At 41.7% G+C, this 20,002-nt stretch overlaps 1 protein-coding gene and 1 long non-coding RNA gene across 56 annotated transcripts in view; both read right to left on the reverse strand.

Moving 5' to 3' along the window:
* Window positions 1-20,002, reverse strand: part of Kcnma1 (potassium large conductance calcium-activated channel, subfamily M, alpha member 1) — a 712,823-nt gene that overhangs the window by 299,300 nt on the left and 393,521 nt on the right. For all 55 annotated transcript variants that reach the window (XM_017315884.2, XM_017315873.2, XM_017315871.2 and 52 more), the window contains one exon: window positions 1-94. In XM_017315884.2, the coding sequence (XP_017171373.1) occupies window positions 1-94 (94 nt within the window). The remainder of the gene's footprint in view (window positions 95-20,002) is intronic.
* The window catches only part of Gm51422, a 58,436-nt gene continuing 38,528 nt past the window's right edge, over window positions 95-20,002 (reverse strand). Inside the window, exon 2 of the long non-coding RNA XR_003951126.1 lies at window positions 95-20,002. This exon is cut by the window's right edge and continues 37,061 nt beyond it. This is a non-coding gene — a long non-coding RNA (predicted gene, 51422).

The raw sequence follows: 20,002 nt of genomic DNA on the forward strand, positions 1-20,002 counted from the left end.
CCGCAAGCCAAAGTAGAGGAGGAAGAACACGTTGAAAGCCATGTCGATCTGTAATGTGAAATCTTTGTAGAAATTCTGGCAGGATTCTATTGGGCTATTAGACAGGAAGAAGAAAAAGCAAGAGGTAAATAAAAGGCCAAGAAAATATCGCCACAGCTTCCACAATGCCAGGAAACGGTGTGTGGGGTAGAGGACAAAATGAATGTTCGCTGAATACAACATTTGGTCTTTCTACCCCTTGTGACCATGACCATCAAGCAAGCATTGCCAAAGGGCTCTCCATTCAACCATTCAGTGTTTTGTTCTTTTCTTTGCGTTGGGGGTTGGTGATAATTTTATGTACTGTTTTTCATCATCATTCAGGAGTTGATCTAAGATTCTAAAGAGGATCATGCAGACAGACACCTTGGAGGAAGGACAAGCAGGAAGGATTACCAAATGTCTTGATTTCATATTAACCCTTAAAGAACTGATGTCTTCAATTAAAAAGGACTCATAACAAGGCTAAAATAACAAACCCTATGTCCTCCAGCCCATTAGAAGTGGAGCCCATTTTCCAGCACCCACATCTGGATCTTCTAAAAGCTGTTAGTATATTCATAAAAGACCCAGGAACAGCTCAAGAAAGCCTTGTAGGAGAGGATCCTGGTTACTGTCCTGGCTGAACTAAGACTGGACTTCCTGTGTGGTACTCTGCACTGGGGATAAAAGCAATGTTCAACAATATGATTCAAAACCTCAAATTAATGTATGAAAGCAGTACTCTAAGGGTTAATTTTATTTGTTGTTGTTGTTGGCATGCAGGTTAATGGGCTTCATGTGTGTGCCAAGCAGCCAAATGCACACCCCTAGCACTCTACTTTGTTCAAGAGTAGGCAGTTCCAAAGAGTACTACTATACAAACTGGTATGTGGCTTCCATGAGATTTCCCACTGCAAACTGATCAGAGAATCAGTATGTGAGGAGTCGCAAAGTTTGGATTAGGTGGGAAGCAGCAAAGCCTTACAGACACCTCGAAGCTATAAAAGAAATTCCAGTATACTGCTGTCTGTAAGCAAATGGAAGCACCCAGCCCAGGAATAGAAGACAGCGAGGTAAGCGAAAGGGAGGGAGTATGGAGAGATCTCCAAATCCTTGTTCAGATGGGAAGCAACGTGGACCTCTCCCCCTAGGAGAGTGGGAGCTGGAGAGGTGCATCAGGAAAGATTGCTGAGCAGCAAGGCCACTTTAGAAGTCACTGCATTTGGATACCAGTTAGTATAGTTGTACCTTACAAAGGATAATGCTTGGCTGTTCAACAGGCAGGAGTCAGTGCAGCCTGGGAATGCAGGGCCTACTCAGAGGCACAGTAGGGCAGTCTATAGGAACCTCCAGTCACGTGACATGCACTGGCTTTCTCCATTCTTCACGGGGATTACAAATCAAACATGCCCTTTGTCGTGTCCCAAACCCCCGATATGTGTTAACCCTCCACACACAAAGGAAGAATAACCTATTCTTGCATTTACAAAGTAAGCACACTGAACAAAAGCAACAGAACACGGTTCTTTTTACAAAGGAAATGACAACTGCCGAGTTCTCACTAAGGCAGGAAAGTGAAGGGAGAGACAGAATGGAATCTGGTTAGTCTAGTGCTGAAAAGAGGCAGGAACAAAAGCTTACACAAAGCAGCCTACCCTTGTACTTAGCTTGCACCCCCCCCCCACACACACACACATACACACACCATCACCACCACAAGCATGCATTTAAGTGGAAACAAGGGCCTGTAGCCAACAAGGGACAGGTGTAAAATTCTTAAGCTCTAGTGGGGCTTATAAATAACAAGAGTACAGATATGCATGAAAGTTGACAGGTAAGAACTATTACAGATCTCAAAGACCTTGAGTGGGCAGTATGCTGAAAATTAAGTGTGTGTGTGTGTGTATGTGTAAGGGAATAAGTGAGTGAGTATGTGAGAGATTTGCAGGTAAGCATTGCACTCATGTGCTGGATTGTGCTAGCAGGAAGTTGGCATCTGCACTAAAAGTATATATTCACTATTTCGTTCTACATAGGGAACAAAGGAAAGCCTTGGGTCCAAATTCATCAAGGAAAATCAGTGATTGCTTGTCTAAGGCCAAGCAATAGGCTCAATATTGCCTTCGCAATAGTCACTGATAGAGACATTGGTGACATCGGAGGGCTCTCATGACTGCTCCAGGCCCTATTAATTCCATGGGTTTGTGGTTTGTTTGGAGATTTCCTTGGAAGATTTTTTTTTCTGGATTATGGTAGAGAGATGATAGCTTAGTGTCACTGTGTTGTTTTTGTTCAACTTAAGTGGGATAAGATATTCAAAAAAGTGTAAACAACTCTTCTTCATCAATCCTTGATTTCCTGGTCACATCTTTTGTTCTGGTCCTTCTCATAGTGTCCAGTGTTTAAAGTGCAACAATTAAAAGGCTTTAATCTAAAAGGTGCCATGTTGAAACCCATACCTGAACACTCCCCATCTCCCTTCACAGAAAATAACAGAGAAAATATAATAGACCTTGCCATTGGTCATTTACAATCTTAGAACTGATGTAATTATCACCCCCTTAACCATTCACTGAGCTCTACACTTTGAACTCAAACAGTAAAATAGAAGTCATGTGGCAGTTTTGAATGGCTGCTCCTCTGGCTAAGGCACAAAGTAACCGGAACACACCCTGAGCTATGGATATGCTTGGGATGAGAGGCAAGAAGAGGAAAATTCTTAGACAAAAGCTGAACTGAGCCTCAGCACCAGGTGGGACCAGAGCACTCTGAGAATATATTTTACATCCATTTCATCAACGTCTCCCTGCCTTGGGAGTGCCAGGAACAACACCCTGCATGGTTTCTCAACTGCCGACAGAACTATTTATCAGGATCCCTTCTGAGATAAATCCTCTGAGTGCTTATAGTTCATGCTCTCACACAATCAGAGACCACAGGGTGGAGTGCCAAAGCCCCATTATTTCATTCCCCAAATGGAAACAAACCATGGCATTCATTGATCTTTTAAAAAAAGAGAATCCATAACTCACCAACCAAAAGGTTGGCTTATCAGGATTTATTTTTCTCCCCATGAGACTTTCTCTTCGTGATTAATACTCATTGCAGGAGCAAACTGAAATGGAAGCGCCTCTTTTGACTTGTGTGAAGCATCAGAGTTTCCTTGTCTACATCCGCAGATGGCAGTGGGGAAATGGAACTTCTATTTAAAACTACAAAAGAAAATGACTCTGAGTCACATTCTTAAATTTAGGTTGCCATTCTGATGAGGCAGGCCCACATCAGCGAAGGTTTTAGGTGAACATACAATGCAAACTGGGGGTAGGGAAGAGGGTTAAGGACCGAAAGACACCAGTTATAACTCTCATAGGAGCAATCAGGCCAAACCTAACTCATTTCTGCCTGACCAGTGACTGGGTAAGTTGAGGATGTAAGACTTGGTAGCTGATAGACTTTTCATTCCTAAGTTTCTAATGTCTATACAGATTGTCTATGATATTGAAGCCTTGGGAACATTTAGTATGTTGAACAATAATCTAAGCTTGAGGATTTTCCAAGGATTCCCCACGATCTGTTCCTTCTGACAGGACATGTGCAATATAGGACATTGGCTGGGATATGAACTTCTTGAAAGGACATGTTTAACATAGAGTTGTCTCTGGAGGAGACACTTCCATCTACTAAACAATGATATTTCCTGTAACTGCCCTTGAGCATGAGGATTTGATAGATAGAACTTTCTGGACTTGGCTTTGGAACTTTTCAAAACTCAAAGCAAGGCTTTCCTGCCCTCCCCACAACGCCCATCTTTTCTAATCCTGTATCATCTCCCAGAGAGACATACGGACTCTTTTCCTAAGCATCCATACTTACCCTCACATCCATGAACTCTTGTTTTTCTACCTCCTGCTGTTGACTGTCCAACTCCATGAAGATATTTCTCTCAGACTGCGGTTCTCAAACTTTGGCTTATATCTGGAGAACTTTGCCAAAAATTGCTAGGCCTCAGCTCCGGAGTTTCTGATTTACTAGTCTGGATTAGGGATATAGGGTTTTGCTTTTCTCCCAATCTTCCAAATTCCACTGATGTTCTTGTCCAGAGACCCCACTACGAGAACTACTACTTCTGAGGAGTTTTCTAGCAACTATGCTCTAGCTATGGGTGCCATTGCTCAAGAAGATTCCCATTCAAACCTGAACAGAGATGATTAAGTGTTTGAGCCCTACCCTCAGATAACCAGCTGCATACCACTTAACTAACTGCTAAGATCAAGGCTTTGAACAGATATTTTCAGTTTCAGATATGGACAAGAGGGAAAGAATTAAAAACATACAGGGACATAATTACAACACCACCTTACAGGCTTTGGCAGTAGGCATTCAATTAACAATCAGAGAGTACCCGCTGAGTACATTCTCAGTTCTAGATTACATGGGAAATGATGGAACTGGATGGGGGAGGGGGGTGCAGGGGACAGTAGTTTACAGGCAATAAGGAAATGCTAAGCAGCTTTGGAACACAACAACAAGCATTCCAGATAATAATAGGGAAGGGACTGGTCAAGAAACAAAGTTTCCCTTTGTACAATAATTTCTATCATTCAAATTCTCCCCATTCTTGAAGGCTAGTCCTTTTGAAAATTGAATGGGGCCTTCTCAATCCCCACCAGGATTATAGAGGTCCGATTCAAAGCACTGCGGATATGAGTCCATTCAAAAAATTTAATGATGGCAGACTCTACTCCTCCAGCTTACCTCTGTAATGTTGCTATTTTAATCTAATTAAAAGATGTCATTCATGGAGCATTAAGGGACCCTTCTGTTTCAAGTATCAACTCCGTGCCCAGCTAAGAAGAAACTCCAAAATCTGCCTCATTCAAGAGTTTTCAATGTAATTATTTTTTGCTACTTGCTATAAGTGAAAGTCTTTGTTGCTTTAGGCTGGTGCCTTTGTTCCTTCAGGAATGAGACCTGAATATTGCTAACTCTAAATCTTCGCTAGTGCTGTGACCTCTTCAAATGCTCTTGTCTCTGTGTTCAGACTTCAGACAGCTTTCTGAAGTCCTAAAAGCTTGACTCATCATCTTTACAGATCTTCTTTCATCTCTGAGTTTCTTTCTTTTTTTTTTTTAAATGGATGTTGGAACATACATATGCTTTAAATTTTTTTATTCATATATATTTTGCATACTGGTGTTTTGCCTACATGCATATCTGTGTACCATGTGCACCCTTTGCCTGTAAAGGCCTGAAGATGGGCTCAGCTCTCCTGAAACTAGAATCACAGATAGTTATTAACTGCCTTTGTGGGTGCTAGAAATTGAGCCCAGATCCTCTGGGAAACCAACCAGTGCTCTAAACCACGGTGTTATCTCTCCAGGCTTTCACAGGTGACTTTATACAGCTCTAGATCAGAAAGTGCCTCATTCAGTCCACACTCAATTCTTCTTCAACTGTATAGCATTTACGTAATATTCATGAATTTGATCCTTATAAAAGGATTAGATAAAATGTGTATTTTGCTAAAATTCTTTGATTTGAAAGCAGAAAATCAGAGAGTCTAATATCTACCCAAGTTCACATAACTAAGGGGTTAAGTTGGGATGAGGATCAAGCAACTTTATTGTAAAATCACGCTACCTTTCCAGAACGGCTGTCATGTCCTTAGAAGGGGAGGTGTGTAAGACACAGTATCCAGTATCAGCAGAGCATTTCAAGAGACTCATGTGAAAACAAGGGGTGGGTGTTCTGATGGACTGCTGAGGTCAGACTGCCATAGTGTAAGAAGTCATGTGTTTGAGGGGTTGTTTGAGAGAATCTACAGGAAACTGGCCTGTCTAAACTATGTCCAACATATCATAAAACTTGACAGTATTTGAATTCTTCAATACTCCTTCCTAACTATGGACTGGAGGGTTAATAAACTTTGTATGCCATTTTTGCTAATCAAAGTAAAAAAAAAAGATGAAAACATTTAGACACAGATTATAGAACTCATCTACAGCCACTGGAGGGTATAAATCTCACTAATGTGAAGTTTTATCTTGGCGGTGTCTGGATATTTCGGTCAAGATGAGTGCTTCACTCTACCTGTTTACTAATGAGGATAAAATGTACCTGACTATCCAGTCTATATTAATTTTAAAAGAGAAAGAAGTCTTTGCAATGCATCCCAACCTATAATCAGTGGTATTATTCACATAACTTCAGATATTAAAAAAATATCTTGTGAACTTGTAAGAATAATGGAACTAGTTTGAGTGACTGGATGCTAATTAATCATTGAGACAGCATACATCTCTAAGCGGACCATTACCTTCTAAACTGGACAGCATCCCAGGTCCTGGAACAACCCACAGTCTATCTGTCTTTGTATCATTTTACTTTTCTTAGTACCCCCCTTTAAGCACCTGCTCAGAGCTATACACTTAAGAGTTTATCTTTCAGTGCTAGAGAGGTGACTTAGCAGTTAACAGCACTTGTTGCTGTCTCAGGCGACAGGGGTTCGGTTCTCAGAACCCACATGGCAGCTAACAACTGCCTGTAACTCCAGTCACAGAGGATCAAGCCTTTCTCTGGGCTTTGACAACACCACATGCACACATGTGGGGCACAGACATACACTCAGGCAACATACCCAGACACATAAAGTAAAAGTATTATATCTAAATTAAAAATGTTTACCTTTCTAATATCAGGGTGGGACATACATTTGGTAAGTAGTATAGTTTATATTTCTTTCTTAGCACACAGAATCAAGTCTCTTCTGTCTACTGATATTAGGACTTCATCCACGAACATCTTTAAGGAAGGTGTCTTCTACACCATTCTCTTTGACAGATGGGCTGTAATCAATACTTGATGAAATCCAATGATAATTATATCAAATAAACTCTTCGTTTAAACTTGAAGCATTTTCTTAGGCATTGCACTTGCTTTGCATTTTTCTTAAAGGACAATGCACTTGTTTTAATGTAAATAGAAAACACTCATTGTCACTCTACAGTATGGATCTAAGCTCACTTTGTTAAATGGCTTTGTCGGGAAGTCCTTCGCTATGGTTTGTGTCGATAATTTATTCATCTTCCTGACAACAGCTTTTAATTGTGCCTGTGCTCAATTATAAAATGGGATTCAATAGCAATAAACACATAGATCATCGGGACTGTGCTGAGATGAACAGGGATGGATAGAGGGGAGATATGTGAACCCTCGCTGCTCTGTTGGGTCCTTGTGTGCTCTGTAATCTTGAGCTTTGAACAACAATGACTGCAGTGGATCTCAGAGCATTTGTATGGCACAGGGTGTCTACCTTAGTAATTAGTCCTAAGAATAAAGCATTCTTCTAGGAGACAAAGAAAATGACACAGACTGCTGATAAAGAGACAAAACATGTCAGTTCCTTACACATTGAATTTCTCAATGAAACACACAGATAGCTTGCTATCACAAAACTCAGGTGGTTAAAAGCCTTGCTACTCTCTTATAGAACCTTTTAAATTCACTCTAAAAAAAGAATTCAGTATCTATGCTGGGTAGTTTCTGTCAACTTAATACAAACATAGATGTATCTGGGAGGAGAATCTTAATCGAGGAACTGCCTCCATCAGACTGTCCAAAGGGTATGTCATGGAGGCATTTTCTAAATTATTAATTTATGTAGGAGAGTCCAGCCCATTACAGGCAGTGTCAACCCTGGGCAGGTGGACCTGAACTGTATAAGAAAGGTTGATAAGCAAGCCAAGGGGAGCAAGCCAGGAAGCTGCATTCCCCCATGGCCTCTACTTCGGTTCTTGCCTCCAGGTTCCTGTTTGAGCCCCTGTCCTGGATTCCCTTCATGATGAACTATAATCTATAAGGTGAAACAAGCCCTTTCCTCCCAAAGTTTTTTATTTTGGGGGGGGGTGGTAACATAAAAGCAAACTATAAGAGCATCTTATCTATGCTTATATTTACCTTCATTTATGCATAAATGTACCCGAATCATTTAAAAGCAAAACACTGGAATTATAAGTCAGCCTCACCAGCAATAGACAATTGGTGTGAAGTTGGAAAGATGACTCACAATCCTGAAATCCTAGCTCTATCACCTATGACCTGTATTATGTTATAGAATTAGCATGACCTCTCCAAGCCTTGACCTTCTTGTCTGTAAACTGGGGATAAAGACATAAAATTTAAAGGCTTTTGTAAGGAGAAAGTTGGCGGACTATCTATTCAATCAACAATACTTGTAAGTCACAGTGGGGATGACAGTGGCAACTGCCAATGGGACATGCCCCCAGAAGCAATGATGCAAAAGAACAAAATTGAAAGCATTAGTGATGTTCATGCTCCATTTCTCTGCATATGTCTACATTACTGTGTCGTTGTAAAATACACCAATGTGATTCAAATACTCAACAGGACATGCAGTAAGCTCTTGATTGGAGAGCTCACTACCACATGGTGAGATTCTATATGTCAGGATATTAATTTGGAATAAAAATTAAAGAAGAACATAGGGAAATGAGAGTCATGCAGCCATACTGTGTCATAAATACTAAATAATTAATCAAGATTTCTTGACAGCAAAAGCCATGAGTCGCTTTAATGAATGGCTCACGGGAGGCTGGATGCTCTTCCTCCCAGGTCTTTGGCTCTGTTTGTCCTGTTGGCGTAACGTGCATGCGGAAGAGGGGCAGAGAAATGAGCCAGCCAAACCCTTCCTAAGTACTCTTTTCTATCTGGGCTCCCATAAATGTATTTTCTCACTGTTGGAATCCTGGAATGATGTCCAAGACAACCTACCCACTAATGCGTATTTTCTCTAGCTTGACTACAGACTACAATTATTTCAATCACAGTTGTTACCAGAGTGGAATTAGTGTCCATATTTGCCAGCAACTTTTATGTAATAAATCAGAGTTAAGCCATTACATAAAAAAACAGAGTTTTGCCAAACAAGAGCTGCCTGCTGCAGTTTTTACTAAATTATCTGTGAAGTGACAATGGATGCATTCGAGACATCCACTTCTCTAACTCCATGGGCCCTAGCCATCTCCCCTTCAGCAGTCTCATCTGTCTAGAAGAGGGGAGATATAAAGAGATTGTCTAATTAGGACTAAAGACATCTTTATGCAGATGTGTGTTCCAGATACAAGTGGGGAGCCTCCTCAAGGGCATGGTTCAAGAGCCACATGGGTATGAGTAGGAGGCACAAAAAAGACATGTGCACACACATTTCCAGAACCCTTCAGCACAGACATATATTCTGCTCCAACCCCAACCCCACCTTTGGTCTATCTGTCAAATGGAATATCTTAGGTAAGGCAACTAGTAGAAACAAAAGGCAGAAGAAAAAAAAATCCCAGATCAAGACAAAGAGCTGGGGACTCAGACACAGAGCCTGGCATATGGTGGGTGGGTTAGAGGAGGCTGCTAGCACCTGAGAACATTCTCCTTGGACAGGAGGTCCTTGATTGGAGTAAGAGGATTCATCAATTCGCTGTGCTTTCTCTTCTCATGGCTTCTCTCAGGACACTAAATCTCACACATGTCCTAAGAGGTTCATAGGCAGTCATATCTAAACAGTGATAACCAATAGGCAGCTACATCTACACACTGGTAAGTAATGATCCAGGATCACCATTCATTAAAAAAAAAAAAAAAACAGTCTGAAATAGAAAAGAGTTTCAAAATAGCTGGGCATCATACTTGTATAGAAAATGGAGAGTGCCCTGGAAGGAGAAAGCATGAGCCCCCTACACACCAAAAGCAGCCTGGGAGGGTGAGTCTGACCAGGTGTGCTGGCATTTTGTCACATAATAAGTTTTCAAATAACTATGACTTCCAGCTGTTATTATAGGCAGAGATCAAAACAATTCTTAGTGAGCCTTCTCCACATGTTAGACTTTGACATGTGGAGGTCATTCACAGGTTTGCTACATACGTCCTCTTCTTTGTCCTTGATACCATGCATTTGGCACTGTCACCTCACTCTAATCTTACCTTCAAGGACTTAGCGTTAAAAGCTCATCTAATGAACTGATGCACTGACTGACTGACTGACTGACTGACTGACTGACTGACTGGCTGGCTGGCTGGCTGGCTGGCTGACAGACTGGCTGGCTGACAGGCTGACAGGCTGACAGGCTGACTAGCTGACTGACTGACTGACTGACTGACTGACTGACTGACTGACTGACTGACTGACAGCATAGTTCCAATTCTGATGCCTCTCAACCATGACTACCTAGAGCAGTTCACTCATGGTTGACATCAACAAAACCTTTTAGTGCTGAGGAGTCCTAGCATCAGGAACAGGTAACAGCATTTTCTTTTATCTGTTGCTTTTCCTTGAAGACTAAAAAGCAATAACCAGCAACACATACACCCAGCCTGGGATGAATTTTGTTTGACACTAATGGCTGGTGATAGCTTTGTTTGTGGTATCCTATGGTTCTTTGTTACTGGAGATTTTTTCCCCCCTTAGGACATTGGGAGAGACCTGGCACCAGTCTTATTGACATCTAGCATAGAAAACAATTATACCTTTATTGCACAAGGAAATAAAAAAGCTGTGTGTTAGCTCTGTCTTTGGCTGACAGCAGAGGCGTGGATGTTTTGTTAGGTATTCCTATTTAGGAATTTTGCACAGAGCCTACAGCATCACAGCCAAAAAGGACAGTCTGAGATGTTGCTGATTAGCGGTCATGAATCTGCTGACTGCAAGGAAAGGGGAGTAATTTCTTCAGAATGTCAGAAGGCAACCTGGGCAGTAGAGACCAACAAAAGGACAGTCAGTGGGACAAATTACCTTCAGAACCAAAGGTCCTCTTAATCTAAGAGAATTTCTTACTAAACCCTATACTCATATAAGCATATTTCCAAGTATATGTTCTTTTATCTACTTCATGGAATCAGTGCCTTTGCTCTGGGAAGAATTCTTTTCCTTCATATTTCTTTTTCTTTCCCTTTTGCTGCTGGTTCACACTGTAAGTCCTTTATTTATCAAAATTCATTTTATCTCTTCAGGCCATAGAGATAACTCTTACCACAATCTAGATGGATGGTGTGCACTGGGCTTTTGAATCTAAATTTGGAGAGGGGTATTGTGAGCTAAAAGCAGCAAGCTTCTTCCTGCTGCTCCTCCTTGCAGTGCTGTTGCTGGCTCTGCCATTCTTCCCCATGTTGTTTTCTGCATCCCTATAAAACCACAGCAGCATGGTCCTGCTCTGAGGATGCCCCAGGTCTGATTTCTCAGGACTGGTGCCTTTGCCCTGTGATTGGGTCCTCTCACCCCCACTCTCTGTCTCTCTGCAGGCTTTCTGTCACTATAGCAGGAACCGCTGTGTGTTTCTAGGAACAAAGGGAACTATTTCTTTGCTGAAGAGCCTCTCAAGGAGACCCAGCGGGTTCCTTTCCAGGAGGCCTAGATAGAAGCTCTCCTCCTAAAGATGAGTGCTTTGACTCCTGGGTCAGCATCACCTGACTGAGCAGGGCCGTCCCCTAATTCCATCTCTGCTCCTTTCAGAAAGGAAAACAGACTCAAAGGACCTCTTTAGTGGTTACCCAAAGATCACGTTTGAAATTCTAAGTAAAGTCCCTGCTTCAGTGGTGTGAACAGGATGTGTCTAATAGAATGGAGGGTAGAAGGGGTTTAACTCTTCCAAGCCCCCAGATATAAGAAAACTGACCTTCAAGGAGGGAGGGCCAGAGAGGCAAGAGGTCTTCAGCTTTGTTTCATTCTAACTGCCAAAAATTCATAGATTTAGTGTTAACTATACTGGCAAGCTACTACTATGGGGCTTTCCCCTCCCACTGTGGTATTATCTTAGCCTGATGACACTCTACTTTCTGTCTTCCTGAGTTCACAGCCCAGTATGTCTGCAGCTTAAAATGCCTTCTCGTGTGAAATAACACCATCCACAGATCCAGCAAGATCCTAGCAATTAGATTTTACAAAAGCTCATCCAGAGAATACAAGACAGAATGACAAAGTAGACATTTCATAACAACAATAAAAAAGAATGAAAAGTGCATTTAAAGAAAGTCATCACCAGCCCTATAGTAAAACGCGTGTTGCAATGGGGAAGAAAGGATCACAGTTATTAATCAATAATGCTGAATGTAGTGCCAACAGGTTTCAGTAAATATGAATAACCTCTATAGTACTATCCTTTTATGTATTTTAAAGTTGAATTAGTGTTATTGCTAGATACAATAAGCTATGTGCAAGGAAAATAGTTGTATTTCTTGGGAGAAATTTATCTTACTAGTGGTTTTTATTAAGTTGATATATTTATCAGATCTAAGCAAACCAAAGTAGGAAACATTGTTCAGGAAGCCACGAGAAGTGGTGGGATCCCTGGGCAATCTGAGCACATTCATGCCAAGTTGGGAAGGCACAGAACCGACCATCAGGTAAGCTGCTACTTAGCAATGGACCTTAGATTCTAAATCCCTGGCCACGAGCCTGATAGTGAGCTCCAGGCTAACATGAGACTTAGTTATCTCTTTCCCAATGCTCTAGTCTTGAGCTCTCAAGCCATGGAGTGGCTTTGGGGAATATCAACAATTTGCAGGCCCACAAGAATATCCTAGAGGAATTACATATCCCAATTCTTCAGTGTATAGGAATGCTCGCTGCTTTAATTCCATGCATGCGTCCAGTGCTTACTACATTCAAAAAAGCTACCAGGAAAAGCATGTCGCATGCATGGGCAGTGCAGGGAGAGGATCTAGTTAACCTGGAGGCAACAACCCAAAGGGTGAGGTTGCAGCATGCAATGAAAACCACACTTGGTCTTGGCTGCCATGCAGAAAAGACCTACATCAAAGAGTCTGCTGTGCGGCTCCTGGGTAAGAGTCGATATGAGAGAGGTGAGTTACTTCAGCAATGACAGATATGGGCAGAAAAAGGTTCAAACCACTATAAACAGAACACCATACAGAGCACTGGCATTTCACACAAGAAGAGGCAGCTTTCGAGCCCAGGAGGGGAGAGAAGACAGGGAGGGGAGCACAGGCTGACTCTTAGTCTGGTGAGATGGTCTCCTTGGCCAGCCCTTCATATGCGTGTATTTTTACTCAGGGACTTTTGATGTGATTTCACAAATAACCTCATGACATCTTCTGCCATAATTGCTTAGAAGTTTTGAATGTTTGGGAGGAGCAAGGTGTTGGTGACATAAAGATACACACCATGATTTCCTGTTGGGATGGTTTATTTCAAAAGCAGGGCTGATACATAAGAGACAGTTAAGTGCCAACGTTTCCGAATTCACTGGGAATCTCCAGGCAGAATGTGTTGAGAATCCAAAGCTTTTGAAAGGCAAAATCACCCCTAAAAGCCACCTATGCCCTGTAACTTTAATCCACTCACAATAAAGCTATTCTTTTTCTTATACCATACTCAGTGAAGGAACCTTCCATAAAGGTGACATGCCTTGATATATTCTTTAATTAAATGTGACGAAGCAGCAAATGAGTAAACACTTGAAACGTTCAGTTTCTTCTTCCTGTCTCTCTGTCTCTGTCTCTCTCTGTCTCTGTTTGTACACACCTGTGCATTCTTTGCTGTGGAGGCCAGTGAGCACCGGGCTCTGCCTGCCCCCCACCCCCATACTGGGATTATAAACACACAATACCAGCTCCTTTTTTTTAAATGTGGGTTTATGGAGATCATTTTCAAGGCAAGCTTTTAAAAGATTTTGTGTTTGTTTGTTTTGTTTGTTTGTTTGTTTGTTTGTTTTGAAGGAGGAAGACAGCACTGATTGAGGAAGGGATTAAGCTCCACTCCAGTGTCAATGACATAGCAGCTACTAAAGAGTACTGTCTTTCTTTCTTTCTTTCTTTCTTTCTTTCTTTCTTTCTTTCTTTCTTTCTTTCTTTCTCTCTCTCTCTCTCTCTCTCTCTCCCTTCCTTCCTTCCTTCTTTCCTTCTTTCCTTCCTTCCTTCCTTCCTTCCTTCCTTCCTTCCTTCCTTCCTTCCTTTCTTTCTTTCTTTCTTTCTTTCTTTCTTCTTCTTCTTCTTTTTTTTTTTCCTGCCTGCCTTCCATGATCTCAAAGATACTGAATACTGCTCATAGAGGTATGTACTGTAATCCTGGCAATGCAATCCTTTCCCATAGCTCTCTCCAGCTGGAAGGAGAGTGAGGAATATAGTGTTGGTAAATGACTCCTTTTAATATGCTCTCCTGGTGCTCATAGCTTGCGCAGATCGTGATGACAGCCGTGATAAAGACTTGGACACACTGTGAACAAACAGGACGTAGTATCCACCTGTCAGTCTCACTGAGAGCAGAACACCCTCTGAGACCTGAGTTCCACCCCAGAACATAAAGATAAATATAGCCAGACTGGACAAAGCAGCCTACTCATTCAACAGATATCTCCAGCATTCTTTAGTGGCGGGCACTCCACTTGTTGGAAGGACACGACATTCAATGACACACAGTTGCTACTCCAGAACAATACACCATTCAAGAGTGACTTGTTTCGAAGTTGCACTAAATACATTTTTCTGGCTATAGACAAGCTATGAATCTCTCTGCACTTTAAAATCCTCACTTACATGTAAATACAACTCATTTGAGATGTTGAGAGAGATAAAATAGTAAATGTTAAATGCTGTGATCATGGCCAGCTTTGGTGATGCTATGTCCGCAATACCTACTGTGATCTCTAAGACTCCAACCTAAGTAATAAGCAGAGGTTTTTGGGATGAAAGGACCATCTCTGAGTGAGTTGAGATGGATTTTAAGTAATGAACAGACACTGATCTGAGAGAGAAGGTGGGTTGGGGCACAGGAGTGGAGAACTGAGTGTGGGCAGAGATTTGGGTATACAATAGGGCACAGAGCCTCACACTGTTGCAGAGCCTACTGGCTTGAATAACTGGCAAGAACCGAGGGTAGACAGAAGATAGTGAAGCACCTGTGTGCACATTAATGTGCCTGGTCTTCATCCTAGAGATAGCAGGAAGCCGACAGAAACTCAAATGTAGGGGAATGGCTAGTTTATCAAATTAAATCCCAGAAGAAAGAAGTAATTTTTATATTTTTTTATGTGTATAAATGTTTGCCTGCAAGTATGTATGTTTGTATGTATGTATGTATGTATGTATGTATGCATGCATGGATGGATGGATGCATGGATGGATGGATGCACATATACCAGGCACAAGCCAGATACCTAAGAAGATGAGAAGAAGGCATCAGATCCCAGAACTGGAGTTACAGAGAGTTGTGAGCCATGTAGATTCTAGGAACCAAAACCCAGGTCCTCTACAAGAGCATCCAGTACTATCGACCTCTGATCCATCTCTTTAACGCTAACCTATGCAAGTCCTAAGGTGAAATTCTCTGCTTCAGGACAGCTAAGGCCACCTTGAGGAATGGCTTTCTTCAGAGCCTTGCACTGTCAAAGTTTTTTAGAGACAGGCTCATAATACCAACAAAGTAGTTCTCTGAGCCACAATGGCCATCCAGGTCTATTTCTGTGGTCTTAACTGTCACAAAGAAAGGAAAGCACATGGCTTTTTGTCTTCTGAAAGAAGTTACCTTACCAAGAGGCTACTACAAAAGCAGTGTTTAAATGACAGTAGAAAAGCATTCGAGAGAGGCCTGCCTCTATACTTTGAACAGGGATATCTATACAGACAGACACATGCCTACAGTGGTAGGTATGATGCATGTGGTCAAACTTAGGCATATGGAGGAGCTATGACTTACGTATGTCCTCAGAATCATCACTGACAATAGTACTTAAAGGACAGAGACCAACTGACAATTGCAACCCTGGTCCTTTGGGGGCTTGGATGTTCCAGCTCCCAGAAGGACACCTGAAATCCTCATTCTTAGAGACTTCCCTTTGGTCAGAAGAGTTAAGAGGGAAGGTGATTTTTTTTTTTTTCAGAGAGTGCTTTCTCTTTAAAATGTAACCAAGTGTGTTTATGTCCATTTAGCACAACTTTAAAGTGTAACTGTGATGGGAGCTCTGCCCCCATGGCTCATGGAGCAGAAAGAGGAGAGTGTCGTCTCCCTGTTGCAGAGACCATGCAGTCATGCTGACTGTATGGATTTACCTCTGCCTGTGGCTTCTGAGAGGAGACAATGATGCCCTGAACCCACCATGGAAACAGACTGAGACTCCCCATAGTCGCAGCCACTGTGGTGCCTCGTGTCCACTCAGCCAGGGATCACTCAATGGGAAGGAATGTTACTGGAGGATGCTTTTGTTTGGATATTCTGTCTCCACTCACCTCCATCATCCAGAATACTGTAACACAGTGGTTCTCAACCTGTGAGTTGTGACGCCTTTAGAGGTCAAATGACACTTTCACAGGGGTTGCCTAAGACTGTCAGAAAATTCATAACAACTCATAATAGTAACAACATTACAGTTATAAAGTAGCAATGAAGTGCTTTTGTGGTTGAGAGTCATCAGCGTATGAGGAACTGTATTAAAGAGTTCCAGCATTAGGAAGGTTGAGAACCACTGCTGTCACAGATCTTAAGTTCAAAATATCTGATCTTTGCACCTGCCACCCCTATAAGATGCAGGAAGTCTCTCCAGGTTCGAGAAGAGTGGGATTTTTCTGGGCTACCATCTCCTTTCTCTCTGGAGTGAATAAAACTAGACAAACCCAACAGAGTCTGTGTCCTCCTCCCTGCTGGCTCCAACAACAGACAAACCCATGCACAGTCACCAAACAGAACAATGCAAAGTAACCTCAGAGCACTGTCACCTTCCCCAAGTGACAATGGTATGTCTGGGGTAGAAATGGCAACCAGCAAAGACTACTAAAATGCCTGAGCAACACCATCAACAGAGAAAGCTCAGGCTATGCCTTCCCCAGCTGTCTCATTGTGAAAGTAAGGCCCTCCACACACCCACATTTGTTAGGAGTTCCAGATGAGCACATATCAAAGAGGAATCACTACTCAGTTGACAACAGCTTCTTATTGGATTAACTGAAAAAGCAAGGGTTCATGGACATTTTGATGTGCATGGCTTGGTAAACAAAGTAAAAATAGATGTTTTTTAATTTCAGATATCTATAATCCTGGGTCTAAAAGTGGTTGTGTTGATAACAATTATTTTCTTATTGTTGAATTTTAAACAAGATTTGGGAATTTGTACCATGTCAAAATCTGCGAATGTGATTTAATATAAACTTTAGTGTGTCCTTTCAAAGTTGTTTCTCTTTTTCAAATTCAGTTTCTCATAAGGGAATTATGTGGTCCTGCAAGGAGAATTTTGTTTGCTGACTGGGAAGTTGGTAACACAAATCAGCAAGGGATAAATCATTATCAATCTTTATGGCAAACACGCAAAACAAAAACGTAGACAGCTGGCAAATTCCTCTCAAGTTAACAGCATGTGTCAGAAGTTGTGACAGTGAACTGTGGCTATATAACAGAATTATTGGAGGTGAGATGGTTCACCCAGAAATGCTGTACAGTAGCTTTTGTGACCCTCTTGTAGGTATTAAGCTATTGTGATGTAAAATTATCATTCTACAAGTTTGCTCTTGCAGAATATACAGGTTCAGTTCCCACCAACTTACATCTATAACCATTTCTAGAGAATCTGACACACTCTTTCTGGCCTCCATAATCATTGCACAGGCAGAGTGCATATGCATACATATAGATAAAAAGCACATTAAAAATCTGTAATGTATTGAGGAGCCAATACAATCTCTATTTGAGCAGAGTCTATTAGAAATCTGCAAGTGGGTTTCTTTAGAAAGCCTGTGTTAGGCACCTGTTGCATGTATAGTAGCATGTAGAAATATACACAAAACAGGAGTAGGAAGCTACTGAGAAGCATGACAGCATCAATTGTCCCAAAAGAGGACATTAATTTAAACAAAAGCATCATTTACTTACCACATGGATTCTCAGAGTCTCCAAGTCTCTGAGACTTTCTTCAAGAGAAAAATCAACTGGTAATAAATGAAGTTATTAACACATGTGATAAGGTAACTCCTGGGATGAAGAAATCATGGCAATCTGCTCAGATAAGCAGATACTGAACAGTACCAGGCTGAACGATGCCACTACTGTCAGTCCCCCAGAAGGCTACCCTAGATTTCCTATTCCAGTTTATCTCTTTCCTTGCCAAAAATTCAATGCTAACCCCATGAAGAAGTGAAAAACTGATGTCTACTTAAGAATCAAGGAGACATGAAGGTCTACTCCCATGAGGAGTAAGCATTAAAACCTGCTCCAACTATGAAAGCTAATCATGGAATCGCAGATAAGCAGCAAGGCAGAAAGAGAGACAAGGCAATGTTTAGAGTTTAGGCATTTTGCAACACCCTCTGCCATTGCCATGGGTGGTACCCTCTTTGTCTGCCCTTGCTTTGGCCAATACTATTGGAAGTAAAGCCAATGCACAAAATGAAGCTACGAAGATGAATCCTTAGACCAACAAAAACTGCAAAGAACATGGCCATGAGTTTCATCTTTCTGTGAGAAATGAAAGAAAAAAACACGGAAATGTGTGAAGCCTAAAAGCTCCTGGAACTGAACACCTAACAGATGAGCAACCAGAAAGAGCAGATCCAGCCCTCCTTCCTGAAATAGAACCTGTGCTACTGCTGCTGCCCACCTGGAATTTCACCTGCAGGTGGCTGGGGATTTTAAAAAGCCTGGTGTTTCCACCTTTTCTGCTTAAATGGTAAGCAACCAGAACAGCTTGACCTGGGAACAAGCTGGTTAGTTATACAAAGCCTTCCCCAAAAGAGCGAGGAAACGTCTGCTGTGAAGAAAGGGGCCTTTCCAACTTACAATTACTTTCTAAAGAAATGTCTTAAGCAGTGAACAAGAGAAGGATCCCAGGGATCTAGCAAGCTACAAGGATACACACAAGCAAAGGACTGGTTGCTGCCTCACCCACTTGACTCCTATGCTGGCACATTTCAAAGGCAAACCTTGTGACTGTGAATGGTCAGCTCAGTGGTCACCACCTCTTGGAAGTCTTCCTGCATCCTCCTCTCACCTAGAATCACTGAGGCCTTTCCTGGGGCTTTCCTCTCTTCACCAGCACGTCTTTCCTAGCACCTTCACTGACTTAAAGGAAATTTGTTTCTGTCTCCCCCTTACCTGCTGCACCTGAGCTCTCTAATGGGGGCTATACAATAGACCCTAAATAAGGGTTTAAAGAAGAGAAGAGAAATTAAGGGATGGAGGAAGAAAATAAGCAGACTTTAGAAAGCAGACCGTAATCTGTGAGTTGCTAGTGTCAAGAAATCTCATCTTGCAAAGTGATTTCCAAGTAGCCCCAGAATCATGTATAGAGATCAAAACCTAAGCTATGTGATATTTGCATCAACCATATTAATGCTACCCCCAGGTGCTGTCATGACCCCAAGAGACTGCCTTATGGAGTCCTTCTTTGTCCCCTGGAAAAATATGGGTTATTTTACCTAACACAGAACACACTTGAGGACAAGAGGGGAGCATGACCTTGCCGATAGCCTCATTCACCCCCCAATAAGTCCATCTGTTCTGAACAGCCAAGAAAGGCCAAAGCCCTGAGATGCCGCGGCAGAATTTGAATCTTATATTAGAAGAATTCTGTCCTGAATTGTTTGGAGTCTGTGTCATTAGCCATCACAATGCTAAATTATTTTCTCTTAAATAAAAAGATAACCACTTCCTCTTTATTAAAAAAATCATATGAAAAAAATGGATCTCCCTTTTATTTAGACTAGAATTACTTTTTGTTTATTTGTACTTTAGTTCAGAAATCTGGACCAAAACTTGACACTAAACATCCTAAAATTATAACTTAGAAATCTAGAGATATGTGTACATCAGAAGTTAGGAAGTCAATCTGGGTCAATGTTACTGGTCCACTCCTTCAGACATCTAACACAAAGAGCCAAGGATCCAAGCAATAATGGGAACGCACATTAAAAACCAAGCGTGACAAAGTATTTCACATAAGAGTTTGGATCTGCAGGGTCTCCTTGGTAAGACACTAAG

Source organism: Mus musculus, chromosome 14 (assembly GCF_000001635.26).
Source record: "Mus musculus strain C57BL/6J chromosome 14, GRCm38.p6 C57BL/6J".
NCBI classification, from domain to species: Eukaryota; Metazoa; Chordata; class Mammalia; order Rodentia; family Muridae; genus Mus; species Mus musculus.